Source organism: Neolamprologus multifasciatus, chromosome 1, assembly GCF_963576455.1.
Source record: "Neolamprologus multifasciatus chromosome 1, fNeoMul1.2, whole genome shotgun sequence".
NCBI lineage: Eukaryota > Metazoa > Chordata > Actinopteri > Cichliformes > Cichlidae > Neolamprologus > Neolamprologus multifasciatus.
This window is the reverse complement of record NC_140439.1, coordinates 29336204-29355849: the sequence shown is the minus strand read 5'-3', so window position 1 is coordinate 29355849 and position 19646 is coordinate 29336204. Positions and strand designations below refer to the sequence as shown.

The following is a 19646-nucleotide window of genomic DNA, read 5'->3' as shown; positions in this document are numbered from 1 at the left end:
AATTCCAGCGTTTTGTCAGCACAGTCTGTATGCGTTAATCCTTGTTGTCTTCAGATGCAGTGTTGGTGTGTTTTATGAAAAATAATCTGCATAATCTGGAAAGATGTTTTTATACTTTACATGCTATTGAGCATTAGTTATGCAGATTCTTTTTGTTATGCATTGGAAGGTTTATATTGAAGCTGCATTTCTTAATGGATAAGTCATTCTGTATTCATTTTGTAATTTTGTTTGAATGATTCTTAATTCTTAGCTTTATATTTGTTTCTGTGTAATGTCATGTAAATGTTATGCGAACTTAATGAGGTTTGATCGTTTCTAAATTTGCAACCATTCTAAATTTATTGGTGTAAAATTTATAAGAGTTTCATATGTCGATATATAGCCTATGTAGATGCATGTCGGTGCATCTATGGTGGTTTATTGCACATACTAAAACTTTGGCTGTGAAATAACAGCAAGAGATGAATGTCTTCTGCTCATCTGCAAATCCTGAAATGTTTTTTCCAGGATTTGAATTTTTTTTGTAAAGCTTTGCATATACCAGATAATTCTGATATTTTTCAGAAAGCTCTCCCATTACCGTTTCACAGATGCTATGAAAAATATAATAGGTTATATTTAACAGGTTTTAATGCTAAATAACAAGACTGCTTTTACACACGCCCTGCATACTCACACAAAATTGTGTTTTGTTATGTATTTAGTATTTTACAAAACAAAACATATGACAGTAAAATGTAAATATGCTGCACTGACTTTGGAAAATGGTTTTCCAACAGAATTTGGTTAATATTTATCTTCCCCCTTGCACGTTAACATTTCTGCATCCCACAATATGCTGTCACCATGGAAGCAAAAATATTGACACAGAATTGTGGGGGGGAACTAGTATCACAAAATACAGCATCATGTGTGGCAGTGGGCACCAGGTAATAATCTGGAAACTGTTGGTTAGATGCAAAGCAGAGTGGCAGTGGCAGAGCTTACCATTAGCTGCTGTGGAGAGGCAATGAGGTGGCTGCATGGAGGGTGCAATTATTCTTGCCTGTTATTAGTGACCACGAGAATGTTAGAGAAACGGGAAGGATGGAAAACGGTGATGGTGCTGGGGGCGGACTCTCCTAAGGAACAGGAGGAGGAGGGGATGAGCATGTGTTGCCTGTTCACAATTGGAGGCAGCAGGGAGTGAAGCAGCATCTGTGTAAGGCGAGAGAAAGAACCTGCATGTAATGGAGGAGCAGTACAGCAGCACTGCCGCTGTTGTTTGGACACTAACTACCTTCACATCCACTGTTAATCACTCTTAATGGGACAGACTCAGAGCAGGTATGGATACAGCAGCTGCATGCTCACATATTAAAATGTAATTTTTTTATCTTGGAGAGGGTCATCTTAGCAAGGTGAAGGTAGAACATATTCTTGACTTCTGCAGATGTTGTTCTGGATGTTATAAGTGTGGTTGCAGTTTATTATTTAGTGTAGATGATGCTTATTTGTTTTTCACAGCCTTTCCCCTGAAATCCCTAAATAAGATTTTATTCGGCTTTAATAAAGATGAATAACTTGGGATTTTAGCGTTTACCCAAGCTTTATTTACTCAGCTGTATAAAGAAGCCACGGTTTTTAATAACTACTGTTTTGAATATTTTATTTTCCAGCTCTGGGATGCCCAAGGTACCAGCTGTGTGGATCGAGTGCCACCTCTGATATGATGTGGAGAGCAGGAGGGGCAGCCACCTCTCTCACACTGCTGCTGCCATTGGTGTGCTGGTGCTACCTGTGCCACTCACTACGTGAGTGTTTTATGACCTGGGGATGCCTGATGACAGAGTAACAAGAGTTCAGCTACAAGGAGTGACTCGTATCAGCATGTTAATATAAAATTTTATAATTTGTGCATTTGCTGTGAGTTTGGAAAAACAAGTTAGCTATACTCTTACTAATCAAATATGTAAAAAATTCTAAAGCTAGTAACTAAAAGACTGTGTTCAATTTTAAATAGACTTCCTCTGAAGAAACAGAGTGCTTACTTTTTACTATGACACATGATTTTCGCCTAATACGTCAATCATTAACACTCTGTTTTCAGTCATTATCATTGACTGAAAACAGAGGGTCTGTGCCATGCTAAGTGGATAAGTGGAGGAAAAAGATAACTTTTGGTTATGACAAAAGAATAACTAAAGTCACTCTTGGAGAATTAACTTAGTAGAGGTTATTGGTGGGCAGGTGAGGAACAGTAGAAATTGAGAAAGGACAGGAATAATAATATAAACTATACCAATGGGAGGGAAGAAAGATCTGCTGCCATCATTAAAGTATATACAAATATACTTTATTTGTCCATTATTTTGTGATCTCTTGTTATCAATGTTTTACATATTTGCCTGACTGTGGCAGCATGTGATCTTTAGAGTATTTATCACTGGAATCCTCAGCAACTCACATTATATATTCCGTGTTTATTGCATAGCATGCTTAGTGTTTTGAGATGCTTCCCATTGCACTGAACAAGCAGAAACTAGCATTGATTTGAGTAACATGAAATATTTTTTACACAGTATTTAGGTGTAAGTATCTTTTCTACTGACACTGATAATGAATGAGCTCCAGGTTTTTCTCATAGGACATACTAAATTTTTTATACTACTTCATTTATGACTGAGCACATTCCCAGGTTACCAATAAATCATCAGTGATGAATGTAGAATCCAGAAGATTCTCCTGCTTGTTTTTCACCCGAGCAGGATGCTGGTGACAGTGCAGAAGAAGCTCTGAGAGATGATGAATTTGCTGATCACACAGTCATTGATTGAGGCTGTTTGAAGCCTTGTCTTTATTGATCCACGCAGCCTGAGAGTGACACCACATATTTGTGGTCAGTCTTGTGGTAGATTTGGAGCCACATTCACTATCCATAAATTGAGTTTATTACCATGGAGGTGAAGAATCAGTAGCTTCTTGTTTGTACTGGTATTCTGATACAGCAAAGTGATGCAGCAGTTGTAAAACAGTTGAACCCTTAATGTGGTGGAATTGGTTTAATGTCATGACCACAATCTATGCCACCTACTCTGTAAGTGCTTTGATTATAAAGAAATTTAGTTTATATAGTGAACAAACTAGGATTCGATGAATTAAAATGTTTTTTAAACACTGAGTGTATGTTAGCACCCTGTAGTTGTTTGTGTTTTAACAAGTTAGCTGAAGAAAAACTTCATGCCTAAAGATATTCTTGCCAAAAACTATTTTCCTCAAATTTGGCATCAACAGCAATTCCACAATTCACCGTGAACAGTCCAAGTTCACATCTTATGTTTACTTTTGTTACATATGCAGTTAAGATGGCAGGATACATTAGAAAGCAATGACTTTTATTGAATAGGATTATCCTTCAAATGAGAATGTCCGCATTATTTACAATCGTTACTGCATATGACTCACAGTGCAGTGATGTGATGAGAAAGGTGTATAGACATATCAGGTTCTCACACTAGTGAAGGAATGGTACAAAGTAAATAGGAACTGAGCCAAATCGCTGCAGTGTTTCCTCTGATTACATTTTAAATTGCAAACATACATTTCATCAGTACACGTGCATGAAGCACAGTCTAACTGCAGTGTTTTATTTGGATATCGTTCTGAGGCTATACTCTGCAAATATTAACTGATGGCATCTTACACACTGGGAACCTAAAAGAAAAAAAACCACTGCTTAAATTTGTCTCTAGCTAACCATCATCACCCAGAACATCCCAGCTAAACACTAAAAATGTATTTTGAATGCTATATTCAAAAATGCATTTCTTTTTGATCACTCCATTAGCAAAGGCTAAGTAGAAAATATTTGCTACCATGCTTGGCACTCATTGTAAAGGCTTCATACATTCTCTTTTGTTGTAGTAGTCTTAATTATATATTCAGTATGAGTTTGGTTCCTAACTTTGGTTTACAGAGGTCATAGCCAGAAGCGCTACACATAAAACTAATATAAGTTCAGAAAGGTAAATGCAGTGCTGTTTGAAAACATACACCAGAAACAGTGCAAGGAATGGTATAATTTTTTTAACATGACTACCCTGTTAATAAGTAATGCTATATTTTCTGAATTACCTTCAAATAAACCAGTATAGATAGATAGACAGACAGATAGATAGATAGATAGATAGATAGATAGATAGATAGATAGATAGATAGATAGATAGATAGACAGACAGATAGATAGATAGATAGACAGACAGACAGACAGACAGACAGACAGACAGACAGATAGATAGATATTTTAAAAATCATGTCTTTTCCATCTCTTAGGTATTCCAAAACTCTCCTCCTACGCAAAAGCAGAAGACAAACTATTCAAATATCTCTTTAAAAACTACCAGAAATGGGTTCGTCCAGTGGAATACCTAAACCAGACAATCCGTGTGAGGTTTGGACTAGCTATTTCACAGCTTGTTGATGTGGTGAGTATAAAGCAGCACTGATTATTACTGTGATAATGTTTATCTATTTGTTACCAAGAAATCATATAAAGGACATAAAATAGTTTGTTCAAAGATTAAATGCCATTTAAATCACTGCTCTGTTCTCTGTTCACTGCCCTCTAAAAATAGAATGTATGTATCACTTAACATAAAATGTGAATGTTTTTTGTACAAAATTTGTTGTTTTACAATTCTAGGATGAGAAAAACCAGTTAATGACAACTAATGTTTGGATGAAACAGGCAAGTACCTCTATATCTGTACAACACTATCATGTTGCGAAATTAATATTTCTATAGCACCTTTCTAATCTAAACTTACAAGAAATATTAAAAAATACATAAAGCACTTGAATAAAAAGAGGGCATATAATAATAGGAGGATGCTTATTCCACAGTCTTTGGACCAAAACAGTAAAGGTACTCACCGGCTTTGTGTTAAGGCTTGACTGTGGAAGCTGTGACAGCAATTGATTCTCTTATCTGAGAGATCTGCTTGCTTAATGAAGAGTTGAGTATTTTGAGATATAAAGTGGAGCTCTATCATGTAGTGATTTAAAAGTAATCAATACAGTCTTAAATTGGATTCTGCAGGAATTGTGAAGCCAGTGTAGCTCTGCAAGAGCTGAAGTAAAATGTTTCTTGCATTGAGTGTTTGTGAGTAGCGTTGCTGCCGTGTTTCGTACTAAATGTAGATGGAAAACTGCTGCATTGTTAAATGAGTAGCAGCATTCAATTATATTATTATATTCTGTCTGACCTTGGCAATATTTATAATGTGTACAGATTAAGATTGAAGGGTTAATAGTCTCAGGATTTTATTGTCCAACAGCAGGAAATTACACTATTAGGAATATAGTCAGGAGGAATGGGTGGTGGTTAGTGGTTAATTTGTGATATTACTCTGGCCTTAATTTTAGTGGTCTTGTATTGAAGTTTGTTTGCCAGTGACAGGTGGGTCACACATGGGCCTTAACACTGTGTATTAACTGGATAGAAATAGCAGTCTTCACTCTGGGAATGGCTGCTTTGGCTTTTTAGGATGTATTATAACAGAAGAGCATAGACTGGACAGGAAAGCTGGGATAGAGAGCCAGTAAAGTTATGTGGGAAATGCCCCAAAGGAGATTTGAATCTAGACTACTGCAATAGCCTTGAGGCATATGAGTCACACTCTCAATCCAGCAAGCTATACTAACACCCTATAAACCTGATTTCATAAGAGGAGGCTGAATACACGCCTGCTTCTGTGTAAATAATCATTCTGTACAATACGATCATTTTTAATTCTACAACTGTTTATAACTTACATAGTTCATATTTCTGTATAGTTTTTTTATTTCATAGTTTTTCATATTTATATCCTGTTCATAGCCTGTACATAGCTCGTACTCACTACAGCCTGTACATACTTATAGTTATAGCATATTCATAACATACCTTCATACCGTGTACATTATAACATACCATAATAGACCCATTTCTGTAATATACTTACATATCTATATTATTGCTAATATATATTTGTAATATATCTATATCATGGCTAAAGCACTTCTGGGTGGATGCAAACTGCATTTCATTGCCTTGTACCTGTGACATGTGCAATGACAATAAAGTTGAATTCTATTCTATTCTATTCTATTCTATTCTATTCTTATAATAGTCTGGTACATTGCCAGATAAAACTGACATAGCAGTTCATTGTATGGAGCCATGTTCCCAGTGTATTCATGGTTCCTTGTGTTATCTCTTAACTGGTTGTTAATGGCAATTATGGCTTGGATCGTATTTCTACCACCAAACTAGCTTCTCAGAACCTCTTACCAGCCAAATACCAATTACCTAAAGACAGGATTTGTTGTGCTGTCATCTCCATCCATCATGATAGCTTGAGGGAAACCAGATGTTTGTAACCGTCCTTTTTTCTTCTATCCAGTCATCTTGTTACAGTCCTTATCACTTTCCATTTTGTTTGACACCACTACCAAATTTCGCTAGTCTGAAGAATAAGTTGTTGTCACTTCTAACTAGCGGTTCCTCCTTGTTCCCAGTCTCTGTGCTAAGTCAACCAGCTACTAGCTCAGGTGCCATGAAATGATTACAAAAACTGACTTTCAAGAAAGGATGTGAATTTTCAAATAAGTTAAATATGTATTTTAGCAACCCATTGATAGATTAGTTGTGGTTTTAATTGTTAAATGGACTATTTTCCCTCACGTAGGAATGGACTGACATGAAACTCAGATGGAATCCTGATGAATACCTGGGCATCACATCGATCCGTGTCCCCTCAGACAGGCTATGGCTGCCGGACGTTGTACTGTATGATAAGTATGTCACTGTACTGTATATCAGCGGTCCCCAACCCCCGGGCCACGGACCGGTACCGGGCCACGAGAGTTGAGACTCGGGTGTGAAATGTATGGTTTCCAGGGTTTTTAGCGGTTTTTGGCAGTTTTTTGTTATCGGTTTTTTTTTTTTTCGTTAACTCTGTTTTCCTGGGTCTTTTCATGTGTGTTATGAATAAATCTTCTTTTTTTTCGGTACCGGTACTAGTTTTATTTTGTTGTATTTATCCGCGACACCTTAAAGGCCGGTCTGTGAAAATATTGTCGGGCACAAACCGGTCCGTGGCGCAACAAAGGTTGGGGACCGCTGCTGTATATAAATAGGATATTAAAAGATATAATGAAAAACTTTTTCTTTTTTTCTTACATTTTCCTAATTTTCCAAATGATTTTCATGGTATATAAAGCAAAGAAAAAAAGTGGGGAGATTAAAATAAAGTAAAGGAAGTTGTTGTTCTGGATGTTGTAGGAGTACTCTTAAAGAAGCTATTAGCTAAAATGTGGGCATATTTTTCTTAATAGTTCTGATGGACGCTTTGAGGGAACTATCACCAAGGCCGTTGTGAAGTACAATGGCACAATATTGTGGACACCACCAGCCAACTACAAGTCAGCCTGCACCATTGATGTCACCTTCTTTCCTTTTGACCTCCAGAACTGCTCAATGAAGTTTGGCTCCTGGACCTATGATGGCTCCCAGGTGAATTTCTATTATATAACAGCATCTGCAGTACATTAATATTGTAATAAACACTGATTAATTAGATTCCCTTTATGATTTAACAGGTGGACATAATTCTGGAGGACTTCCACGTAGACAAGCAGGACTATTTTGACAATGGTGAATGGGAGATAGTGAAAGCCACAGGCAGCCGTGGTCTGAGGACTGATGGCAGTTCTTCCTATCCCACCATTACCTACTTCTTCATTATCCGCAGGTTGCCTCTTTTCTACACCCTCTTTCTCATCATTCCCTGCATTGGCTTGTCCTTTCTTACCATTCTTGTTTTCTATCTGCCTTCAAATGGTGGTGAGAAGATCTCTCTCTGCACCTCAGTGCTGGTGTCGCTTACTGTCTTCCTCCTGGTCATTGAGGAGATCATCCCCTCCTCTTCAAAAGCAATCCCACTCATTGGGGAGTACCTGGTCTTTACCATGATCTTTGTCACACTTTCCATCATTATTACTGTCTTTGCCATCAACATCCACCACCGCTCTTCTTCTACACATCACAGCATGGCACCCTGGGTGAGGAAAATTTTCTTGCATCGACTTCCTAAATTGTTATGCATGCGCAGCCATGTGGATCGTTATGCCACAGCTGGAGTAGCCAGGGCTAGAGAAGCGGTGGGACTGGAAGGGATAAAGAGCTCGACACCTGAGCTCACTCAGCTCCTATACACTCGACACAACCTAGAAGCTGCTTTGGAGTCTATTCGCTACATTACCATGCATGTGGTCAAAGAAAATCAGGTCAGAGAGGTGAGTTTTGAGGGTTTTTTCATTTGTAAAACAAAATCGCAAATTACAACAAAGACTGTAAACTTGGAAAAATTACGGATTCATTACCCTGAGTTAGCTTATATATGTGTCTGCCCATAACCATTAAGAATATAGAGACTGCCATGTGCTTCTTCTGTTACAGGTTGTTCAAGACTGGAAGTTTGTAGCCCAGGTTCTGGATCGAATGTTTTTGTGGGCCTTCCTCTTGGTGTCAGTCCTTGGTTCTGCTCTCCTCTTCATCCCAGTTATTTACAAATGGGCCAGTATCATTGTCCCTAGCCATGCTGGAAGTATCCTCTAATAACCACAGTTAGACTAACCAAAACTTGAAGCAAAGCACATAAACAGCTACTTCTAGTCATATTTGAGATATGATTATAGTCCTGCTCGGGGTTATTCTGTTTGCTATAGGTGTGCCAGAGCTGCACAGCTACAGCTTTGGGTGCCTTGTTTGCAGAGTGGAGAGAAACAGGCTTTGTCTCAAATCCATAACATGTACTGTTCCTATGTAGGCTTTCAGTATATAGTTGATTGATACTGGAATAATGAACAAACATGTACTCAGAGTAGACATATATACTGAATACTATCAATTTGTAAATGTCTCTATGATGAACAATATTTTTCAACAAAGCACAACTGAAACATAAAAACCCTTAAAAATCTTTAGGGAAAGGGTATAATATGAGACCTAGTGTGTAGCAGAGTACATAATCACTATAGGATGAACTTGATTTTAATCTAAATTCTGCATTTGAGATTAAATATTACTTAGAAAAGATCATCTGCATTTCTGTCCACATTTCACATATAAATAAATAACAGTACAATATGATACATGTATTTGGCCTTGTCTGTTTACTGGCATCATTGAGTGGATTTATTGTTGGTTCTGGAAAAAGCACAATACAATATGGCAAGAACAAATCCCAGAGATTCTCATAAATCCCTTCATGAGGACATGAGGGAAAGCATACCACATGGAGGCACTAGGACACGTTTTAAGCTTTATGTACTAGTTTTTGATGATCTTTTGAACTGTAGAACATAATCATGATTCTCACTTTTACACAGTATGCCCTATCAGCAATGTCAGATTCATTAGTAGTTTAAAAATAGACTATTCTTGCAGGTAAACACAAAATCTGACAAGGTGCACAATTGTGAAAGAGAACAGCTCGTCTTGGTAAATAAAAAATCAGCATTTCTCCACAATTTCCTTGAATTCCTTTGCCTTTTAGAAGGCTACAGTTATATGACCACAATAGATACAAATGTTATTATGCTGACTGCATGTGGATCAGTTATGTCCTTATATGGAAACATTGTCATTTAAATAGTTTCTTTAGTCATTCTACCTCGCCCTCTTTGAAATATGAGCAGACTTCCTTGCTAGGACTTGAATTTCACAGCACTTCCTTTCACCTTGAGGACATTTACTGCATACTGTGTGGAGACTGTAATACAATCCATGGTCGCAGCACAAAAGATGCTTCAGGGACGGGATGTTTTTATTTCACTGAAATTTATTACAGAATTAAAAGCTAGTTGAGGACGTCTTGCCAGATTGTTTTGTTGTATGACTGATTTTTCATACCTCAGATAATTTTTTCTTACTAAGTGGGAAAAAATTGTGAGACGTTTATTTCACTTCTGGAAATGTTTGAAAAACCAGGAAGACTGCTTTTGTCTCCGGCCTTTAGTTGAGCCTGCACTGCCCCCGCATGGCCTTATTTTCACATTACAGCTATGTGAGCGTATTGATGAGTGACATTTGATTTTCCACTACACCACTAAAATGCAGAGACTATAAGTTGAAATAATAAACATAGTTGGAGAGGGGTAAAGGATGTTAGGAATAAGGACAGCTAGAAATGCAGGTGAAAAAGGATTAATTAGCACAAATACCTGAGTAAAAAGAAAGTAAAAAACCCCAAAATGGGCTTAAACAAAGAATCGGAGGAGAAAAAAAAGGTGAAAGGCGGTGAAAGTAGACGCACTGTTAGCAGTGTATTTCTGAAGAGCTGCAGTTTCTAGTCTAGCTTTATGTTACTCCTGTTTAAAGGATCAACTATGCTATGACCACATATACTGTATGTGGTCAGTTGTATTGTAGAGATAATGAGACTTTTTTTAGGTTGGTGCTTTAATAGGGTAAAGACAAAAATGATGATGAGATGAGATAGCCTTTATTTGTCAGTTGCAGTTGCCCACAACCAAGATGACAGACCTTGCTGACCGTACATACAATACACAAACATCACATTGGGGAGACAGGTCAGGCTAGGTAGCAAGGGGAAAAAAACATCAAAATGTGTAACACAAAAGGATAATACAGGAATGCACAGATATCAACACACCATAACACAATAAAACACAGACAAGCAACATGGGAGAGTATTCCAGTGTGTACAGCTGATCTGGGACCGCTGCAATCTTCAATTGCGCCTCCAGCTGATCCGGTGTCCACATCGGATGGGAGGTAAGCATGGGAGGAGGCGTTGGATTCGGGGGAGGGAGGGTGATAGTGAGGGCGTATCAGTATCAGTGTACATGTTTCGTGCGTGTGTGTGTGTATCCCATGTTAGGCTGAGAGAAAGTGTCACCACGCCTGGTTAAGCGAAGGTCGACAGTCTCCAGTGGACCCAGGTGGCCTTGAAGGAGGTACACAGCGTTCTGACAACAATCCTGTTATCATGGGAAGAATTTGTTGTTCCAGTCAACTTCGACCTTGGCAGGCCTTCAGCTGGCGCCAGTGGGATAGCCGCATGAGTGAAGATGGTGAATGTTTGGGTTTAGTGGGAACAACTGCATCCAATTCTTACAGTTGGTCTAATGCCAATGCCAATCTATCAAGTCGGCCAGCCTTATGGGATTTTGAACAGCTGTAGCAGCTTCTTGTTCTTCGATAAGCCAGGTCCAAGCCAGCTCCAATCAGCCCAAACTCTGTTATCGTGGTTCCAAATTGGTAGATGTCGTTCAATGTCCTCCATCGAGAGTGTCGCCAGACACACAACGCAACCGACCATCGAGTATCTGGCAGCAAACGTCTCCGCAGGACAATCGGGCTCTCCCAAGCCCAGCAGGGTGTCAATTCCATTACGGGACCAGTTGATCAAATCCATATTTCTTTAGGTTTTAGAGAACAAGACTGAGAAACTCTTTGAGGGTTAGAGTTAAACAAGACTAGACAAACACATAGAAGCAGCAGCATGGAAGATAAGGGAGGGAGAGGGGAAAGATGCGTCTATTCATTAGATGTTATACACCACTTTAACAAAGAGACCTCATTGTTCTCCACGTGGTTCTCCATTCCTATAGAAATGCTCAAAGAAAAGCTTATCCATAATCCACTTATGTAAGTTTTTCTGGATTTTGCAATCATGCATTCCATAGTACCTTGGATATATGTCATTGAGAGCTAAGCAACACGTCAATACATACTGGAGCTATGTTATGTAAAACAGGTATGTTACAGATCAATCTTGTTTGTGTTTGTGTGTGTGTGTGTGTGTGTGTATGGTCACTGAATTTGGTTTTGTTAAACCCCACTAGAAATGCAACACCATTTCTTCTCTTTGTGATCTTGTTGTGGAGAGTTGGCTGCAGTGGAAAGATTTTGATTTTTCCTTTAGAAGGAAGCCACTGGGTCAACATGGACATCATGATCAAAGCTCTTCATGCTTGGGGACACTCTGTCGATGTGGTACGAACCAATAAAAGCTGGTACATCAAAGATGACTTCCCGCACTACAAACCAATCACAGTTCCTGTTGTTGAAGTTTTTAATCAGGATTTTCTTAACCTCATTCTGAAAAGGGTATTTAGCATTGAAAGGGGGGAAAGCTCGGTTTTCAGCTTTTTGAGTTTGCAGGTTGAAATGTTTAATTTCAGTGTAAACCTTCAGAACCACTTCCTGAACACTTGGAGGACTTTGTGCAGAGTTCTGGAGAACATGGCTTCATCCTCATGTCCCTGGGGACTTTTGTGACTGAACTTCCTGCTGATATAACAAATGAGATCGCTGCAGCTTTTGCTAAACTGCCACAGAAAGTCATCTGGAAGTATAAAGGTGACAGGCCAGTTGGTCTGGGTAATAACACTTCATTTGTTGATTGGATGCCCCAGAATGACCTTTTAGGACACCCTAAAATAAAATGATTTGTGTCACATGGAGGAACAAACCGAGTCTAGGAAGCTATTTATCATGGAGTTCACATTGTGGGCATATCCTTTTTTTTTTTTTACCAGTATGATAACCTGCTTCGCTTGAAAGAAAAAGGAGCAGCTAAAATTCTTACATTAGCCATTGTGGATAAAGATGATAATTTTCTGAAGGCCTTACATGACGTCCTGAGTGATCCCTCCTACAGGACGAACATGCAGAGACTTTCCAGGGTACACAGAGATAAACCAGTAAAGTCACTGGATAACGCCGTCTTCAGGATAGAGTTCGTCATGAGGCACAAAGGAGCAGCTCACCTGAAAGCAGAGTCCTACAGAATGCCCTGGTATTCCTACCACTCTGTAGATGTAGTACTATCTTTTCTAACTGCTAATGCAATAATTGCTTTTGTTTATCTATTGTGTTTTTTAGGCTGGTATGTCTTGAAAAATGCCTGAAAATTAAAACTAATAGGTTGAATAAGAAATGATAAGACATGGTTTGTGTTATTTTGCAGATTTCAGTGAAGTAGTTTTCCCCAGTTATGTTACAAATCAAAGCTACTGTCAAAACGGAAAGTTCATCCAACTGAATAAAAATTACAACCATAAAACCCTGATCCCTGTGTCCACAGTCTGTATGTCCCCATGGTGAACAGTAGAATGTGCTTTTTCTATTTTAATTATGCAGGATAATGTTTGCTTTGAGATAGCCTTCCCAAACCCCAACCTCAAATTTATCAAAAATGTTCTGTGTGGATTAGAAACAATTTATTGAATACAAATACATTTAATTAGCACAACAAAAACATAATAATTGTAAATTTGAAAGCAATACACAGTGAGTATTTTTTATTGTATTATATACATATTATATACATTTTTATGATGGATTGATGGAAATAAGGGGTCACAAAAATGTGAATACATCTCTAAGAAAAATATAAAACATTAATGTCTGCATGCTCTAGAGTGAAAGCAAAATGCAGACTATTTTATAAAGCATGGTAAGTACATCCATGCCTTTGATCAAAATGTTTTATGAAGAAACAAGAAACAGCAAGTTGGAGCAAGTCTTTCTTCAGCTGTGTTGCTGATAAACATCTGTGAATGCCGATGCTTCGCAGCCACTACACTTTCAGAAAACATTGCCACTCATTGTGAACATGATCATTGCCTGCAGTCATTAATTAGCTGAAACATAGAATGAAGAGGAACTGGGGGTGGGAACGCTGTTGTCTTTCTTTTTATGTTTGATTGATGAACTATATAGGCATGCTGGCCTTGAATCTGCAGGCACATCATCTGTGGTTGGAAAGTTTCAGTTAAATAGTGGTCGCAAGTGTTATTTAGACACGTGTTTAATGAGTTTCAACACTCATGGTCTTGCCTTTCGCCTCTTTTCCGGTAACCATCTTCACTGACAGAATTAACTATTCTAATTCAAGCAGCATGAAACACTCTTTCACACATTTCCTGTGGTCTTCCTGTAAGACTGAGTAAAGCAACAAAGACGAACCCTCTGGTTTCAAGTATTAAAACACCATTTGTAATAAGTATTGCCAATTGTGATTCACTGAATATATTAATTTTAAAGTACTTTTAGTACCGTACTTTAGTAAAATGTATTACTTGGCATGCTGCTGATTAATGTTATGGGACTTATCATCTCTTTTATGTTCATGTTAGGCAATAAAGTCACCTAAATGACTGTTAAAAGGCATCAAAACTATGTCTATTATAGCACAATGAAACACAATGCGATCGCTTACCTACAACAGTGTACGCATCTTCAAAATTTTCAGAAGGCAATGAAACCTCAGCTGCCAGATTGTTTGGACACCTGATGATAAAATTTTGTTAATGATCAGATTTCATTACTGCTCATGCTTTTGTTGTTATTACACATTTTTTAAGTGTACAGATGTTGAAAATAAAAATATATTCTTACGCGTCATCATACTCTATGCTGAAAGAGTCTTCTTTTTCTGATAAAAACACACACAAAAAAACACAGTGAAATACAGAGAAAAATTAAAGTTCATTGCAATTTCTATTTATAATAGCTGTGTATAGCTTTGAAAAATTTAGTCGTTAATGAAACAGATGTGATTTGAATAGTTTTAAATAGTTTTTTTTTGTTTGAAAGAATATGAATGTATAAATGTTTGTGAAATTACACAGAAATCCTTTGTTGGATTAGAAAAGAGCAGAACACAGATAAGATTTTCATTCTAAGTCATCACATGTAACTTTATCAAAAATTCCCCAGAGTATGTCTTGACTGTAACTCCATTTTGACCATACCGTCTTCCCACTCTTCCTGCTCCTGCTGTTCCTCCAACATGTCTGAATTTGCCTCCTGATTCGTTGCACTGTAAAAACAAAACAAACAAAACATATTTCAGTGGTACATTCACTTTTGCATTCACACACAAAGACAAAACATAAAGAAATAATTTTCCTAATAATAAAAATGACAGAAGTGTCAAAAAAAAATATGCATATTGAATTAAAGCTCACCGTGGTCTGCAAGAAGTTGAGCGAACTGTTGAAACACAAAACAAATATAATTTTAAAGCAAAATATTGCATGCAGGTATATTCAGCTATATTATGTGGTTGGTTTGATTAATCCATACAATAAACAATGACTTGTGAAAAAAATGTGAAGCCTAAAATTATTTTTAATTATACTTATTTGACCTATTTTGTTGGAAATCCACCAAAGACATGCCCCGAGTGATAGCATCAAGGTTATTACTCCAACATGGAGTAACACTGTAGACACCAAATCCACTGGAAAGTAAAATAAGATGCTTAATTTATTTAAAAATATATTTCAGTATAAAAATAATACATTATTATAAAAAATACGTCTATTTAAAGCATTCAGAGTCCCTTACCTTTGACCTCAAGAAATACTTTGTTTGTTCCATGAACTGTGTACTCATGCTCATAGAAGCATTTTGATGGCAGCACTATGCAGCTGTAATGACCTGAATCCCTCAAAACTGCACCATCGATGATGAAAGTTGTCAGCATCTGAGAGACATTAAAGACTTGCACTTGGAAAATCGTGACATTCTTCCTCAGGTAAGCGTAGATAAATTTACATCCACCAAGAGTTTGAATATGTCGAGACACTGTGCACTGGAATTCAACATGGTGTCCCTCATGAACAGTGGATGGCCCAACTATTGAAATGTCTGCTGGGAGAAAATTGGCTGCATGGAAACAGGAGAAAATGAGTGGAAAGAAATAACAATGACATCATGTGTTCAGGAGTCAAAACACTTACCTATGACCAGAATCTCAATGATGTTGTCTCCTTTCTTGGCTACTTCAGAAAGTGTATAATGTTTGGGGGAATAAACACAGCTGTAATTTCCACTGTGATGAAGACCAGCTCTGGATATGGTGAACAGGGTGTCATTTTTATCTTGCTTCTGGGTGAGATTCTGGATTCCGCGTCCATTTATTAACAAATAAACATAAACCATGGAGTCTTTCTTTCTCCCAAATGTGCTGCATGTTACATAAAGGTCACTGTTTTCACTTATAATTGTCTGCTGGGCCAGGATCTTTGCAGGAAAAATATCTGTGAGACATCATAGTGAGTAACATATGTAATGATGAGTGCAGCTCAGTAACATTTAGGAATACAGAAGAGACATATCTTGTAATTAAGGAAACTGAACTTACCTTCGGTTTGGCTTATGACCTGATTTGTCAGAACACCTTGAAGAAAAGAAGTGAAAAATCTAATGAATCCTGTCAGCTTAAATAGATAGAAAACAGTTTCACTTAAAGATTGTAACGTTATCTGTTAGTGTACTCACACAGAAGAGCAATTATTATGTTCATCGTTATAGACAATGAGCCGCCCTCACAGACTCTCTGCAGCGTATCTTCTGAAAGCTTCTCAAAAGTCTTGCTCAAACCACAGAGAGTAAAAATGGAGAAACTATATTGAACTACACTTTGAAACTACACTTCCTGTTATTTGTAAGGTGACACGTGATATTTCAACATTTTTGACTGGATAAAAAATAATATCTACAAAAAAATAAAATTCAGAGGAGTGTGTTCTTAAACCATTTTACTTTCAAATACCTCATATCACAAATTGATTTCCACTGACGTTTCTTTAGTTGTACAATAAGTCATTCTCACATACTGACAATTATACCCAATACAGGATGCTTATCTTCTTTCACTCTCACACACTGAGGAAATATATGTAAAAGAACTTCACACATTTTCAAACACACATATATACACTCGCAAAAGTGAGGCTTTGACCATAACATAAAGCTGAACACCGATTTAAACGTGCACTTTGACTGATTCTGATTCAGCTGACTTTAACAGATTAGACTGGCTGGTTCTTTTTATGGATATCCAGAAAAAGAACAATATTATTTGCTTTGCATCTTTGTAAAGGATCCAGTGGGTTTTTTTTGTTTTGTTTTTTTCAAATGCTTGACAATTACAGCTTTTACCCCAGGCATGGTGGGCTGTTCATAAAAGATTTATGAAAAGTTTCAGAAAAATAAAACTTGCGGTGTGTGTGTGTGTTTCATAAATATAGTATTATTTACAGATTCACTCAAACTCTTCTTACAATTCTAGATCAAAGTGTATACAGGAGTGGGTCACATGCTTACGTTTGCATGCCTCAAACATTAATGATGACAACTTCAGTATTTATCAGTTCCATTCTTTAATTCTCAGGCTTGCAGCGGCAACACAATCTGCAGCACTAACTTGTTGCTCTAATGTTTTCCTTCCTTTTTCCTAACCCCCTTTCCAGCTTACATTCGACCTTTTCAAAATAAAATATCTGTAAATGTCACAATGGTTACACTACTTTTTCCAAAGGAACTTTTTGTCTTTGTACACAGTGTTTAAATATCCTTAAAATTCACAAATTACATTTTCTTAATTATTACCTGTTCCAGAAAGTAACTGCTTCAGAGTCAGGCAGGACCTCTTATAATGCATTTGTAACTTTTAATGTCCAATCAAATAAGGGCGCATGTATTGCAGCAATCTGAACAAATTAAGTTACATATCTCTTTAAAATGACTAGGAAGTAACTTGTAGTAACAAAGATTTACCACAGGATGTCAGCCTTTGAGCAAAGTGTCAAAGAATCTCACATGAAACTCTAAATTAAAAAAAAAAAGTGGAATAGTGTGATGTGGTTTCTGGAAACTAAAGATGTTAGTGCAGTAGATCTGATTTAGCATCTTTTTTCCAAGTGTTTCTTAGGTCAAGATACAGAACTTTAACTAATCTCTTCATCTCATTTACAGGATAATTTAAAGATCCCAGATAAAACTCATGTAAGCTCAGCCTGCCTGGGTTTAAGCGCAGGACCGTCTCAATGTGAAGAATAGTGCTAACCACTTTGCATGTGGTACTGGGCAAATGTTTTAGCCACTCTTGATTTCACACAAAAAGCCACAGGGGGCAATTTAGTGACAAGAATATCATAAAAGAGAGCTTATGGCAAAGGCCTGATTTCAGAATCCTAACTTCAATATGAAATTGCATTTTCCTTTTTCAAATGGGGGGTGTTGCTGTTTTTGCAGAGTATCTAACGAATGAAAGCCTCAGGTTAACAAATGCATCATCTGAACACTGCCAGCAGTCACCCTCTCAGGATCACTCTCTGCCCTGGTAATTAATATCAGCCTGGCAGCAGTTGGATGTTAAGACGCATGCTTTAATCAGCAATGTATGGTAGTGGATGTTCAACAGAAAAGCAGTAGATGACAATTGAGTGACAAAAATCATACTAAATAAGAGGTATTCATCAATCTAGGGTATATCTGATGGCAAAGGGTAGGAGAGTCATACTCATCGTGATAGACAGATACACAGTGTAACTTTCTCACCACAGTGAGAGGGCAGGCAGAAGACAAGCACTGTGAGAAAGGAGATTAGGAGTCATGGGATGATCATGTTAATTGTAAAGAAAATAGTGAGATGTCGGATGCACAAAAAGTGTGTTATATCTTTGTAGATCTCCTTTCAGTAGTTCTACTTAATGTTGTGTTTATAACCAGGTTCATTGACAATAACCCATTTGTCTGTCTCACAGAAGTCCTTGAGGCTTGTAGTTGAACTAATCAGCCCCAAGTTGGCCTTGGCTTTGTTGTTTGTCCAAGAATCAAACTTTTCTTCATTGTGCAGTTTAGTTGATCAAATTTGTGAATGGACTAACATTAACTGGAACATGGATTAAAGCTGAAATGGGGCTGACAAAGCTGTTGCCTTTGTTTTAATGTTTGAAGGAGGCGGCACACAGGCATGCTGGCAGCTTACAGGCAGATTGTCTGTGGTTGGAAACGGTCATCTCTATTTAGACACTCGTGAGCTTGCCTCTCCCCTCATTTCTGGTTACCGTTTTTCATGACAGAATTAACTATTCTAATTCAAGCAGCACACCTGTTCTGTGGTCTTCCTGTAAGACTCAGTGAAGTAACACAGACAAACTTGCTGGTTTGAAGGGACAAAAAAAGGTTTATAATAAGCTGCTCGTGTTTGTTTGTGTTATTCTTATCAAACTTGTCCTCAATCTAATCTTATTGAGCTGTAAAACTCAAAATGACAAAACAGACAAAACATTACTGACAGGTAATAAATGTTGGATTTGACAACTGCATTCCTCATACTGCCAATTTATGCATGTTAGCAGTGAAGTCACCTATGTAATTTTTAAAAGATATCATAACTATGAGTTTTACAGTATAAGGAAGTCAAACGCCATGCAATCATAGTATACACAGTTTCACGACTGCCAAAATATGTTGCGCACTCACCTTTCCATATTGTTTTGATACTTTTTTATTTGAGTTTTGTAAAGTGTACATAAAAGTATTACCAGTATTTTTATACTGGTAATACTTTTAATACCTGTTACTGGTAATACCTGTTATAAATACCTGATATAAATGATATAAATCACTCCATACTTCTGGTCCATTTGTCACCCAGCTGAAAAGAAACACTCTGAAATCACAAACACTTGTATTTATTTGCATTTATTTAAACTGAACCTCTGCACAGAGGGAACTAATGCAATTGTAACCAGCAGGTCTGAGGGTCAATCCCTCAGTCCTACACATATAT

General features: G+C 37.4%; 2 protein-coding genes and 1 pseudogene across 2 annotated transcripts; 2 read left to right on the top strand and 1 right to left on the bottom strand.

Moving 5' to 3' along the window:
- Nucleotides 1-14: 14 nt before the first annotated feature.
- chrna5 (cholinergic receptor, nicotinic, alpha 5) lies at nucleotides 15-11880 on the top strand. Its single transcript, XM_085158795.1, has 8 exons — nucleotides 15-1329; nucleotides 1662-1796; nucleotides 4315-4466; nucleotides 4685-4729; nucleotides 6711-6820; nucleotides 7360-7537; nucleotides 7624-8319; nucleotides 8483-11880. The coding sequence occupies exons 2-8, from the start codon at nucleotides 1712-1714 to the stop codon at nucleotides 8639-8641; spliced, it is 1425 nt and encodes a 474-aa protein (XP_085014921.1). The 5' UTR covers nucleotides 15-1329; nucleotides 1662-1711; the 3' UTR covers nucleotides 8642-11880.
- Nucleotides 11881-11995: 115 nt separating this feature from the next.
- Nucleotides 11996-13402, top strand: LOC146526010 (UDP-glucuronosyltransferase 2C1 pseudogene; annotated as a pseudogene).
- Nucleotides 13322-17919, bottom strand: LOC146526009 (uncharacterized). The gene is made up of 10 exons (XM_085158821.1): nucleotides 16346-17919; nucleotides 16209-16244; nucleotides 15805-16104; nucleotides 15410-15730; nucleotides 15210-15302; nucleotides 15028-15052; nucleotides 14812-14879; nucleotides 14456-14492; nucleotides 14277-14347; nucleotides 13322-13809 (listed from the first exon to the last, which is right to left on the bottom strand). The coding sequence occupies exons 1-10, from the start codon at nucleotides 16368-16370 to the stop codon at nucleotides 13691-13693; spliced, it is 1095 nt and encodes a 364-aa protein (XP_085014947.1). The 5' UTR covers nucleotides 16371-17919; the 3' UTR covers nucleotides 13322-13690.
- Between the last annotated feature and the right edge of the window lie 1727 nt (nucleotides 17920-19646).

Excerpts from the sequence above, each read along its gene's own strand:
- chrna5 (XM_085158795.1), top strand. The coding sequence starts at position 1,712 with ATGATGTGGAGAGCAGGAGGGGCAGCCACCTCTCTCACACTGCTGCTG. Across the intron at positions 1,797-4,314 it reads CTACCTGTGCCACTCACTAC|GTATTCCAAAACTCTCCTCC; the intron begins GTGAGTGTTTTA and ends TCCATCTCTTAG. Across the intron at positions 6,821-7,359 it reads GACGTTGTACTGTATGATAA|TTCTGATGGACGCTTTGAGG; the intron begins GTATGTCACTGT and ends TTTTCTTAATAG.
- LOC146526009 (XM_085158821.1), bottom strand. The coding sequence starts at position 16,370 with ATGAACATAATAATTGCTCTTCTGT. Across the intron at positions 15,053-15,209 it reads GTGGATTTCCAACAAAATAG|TTCGCTCAACTTCTTGCAGA; the intron begins GTCAAATAAGTA and ends GTGTTTCAACAG. Across the intron at positions 13,810-14,276 it reads AGATGCGTACACTGTTGTAG|ATGATGTGCCTGCAGATTCA; the intron begins GTAAGCGATCGC and ends TTCCAACCACAG.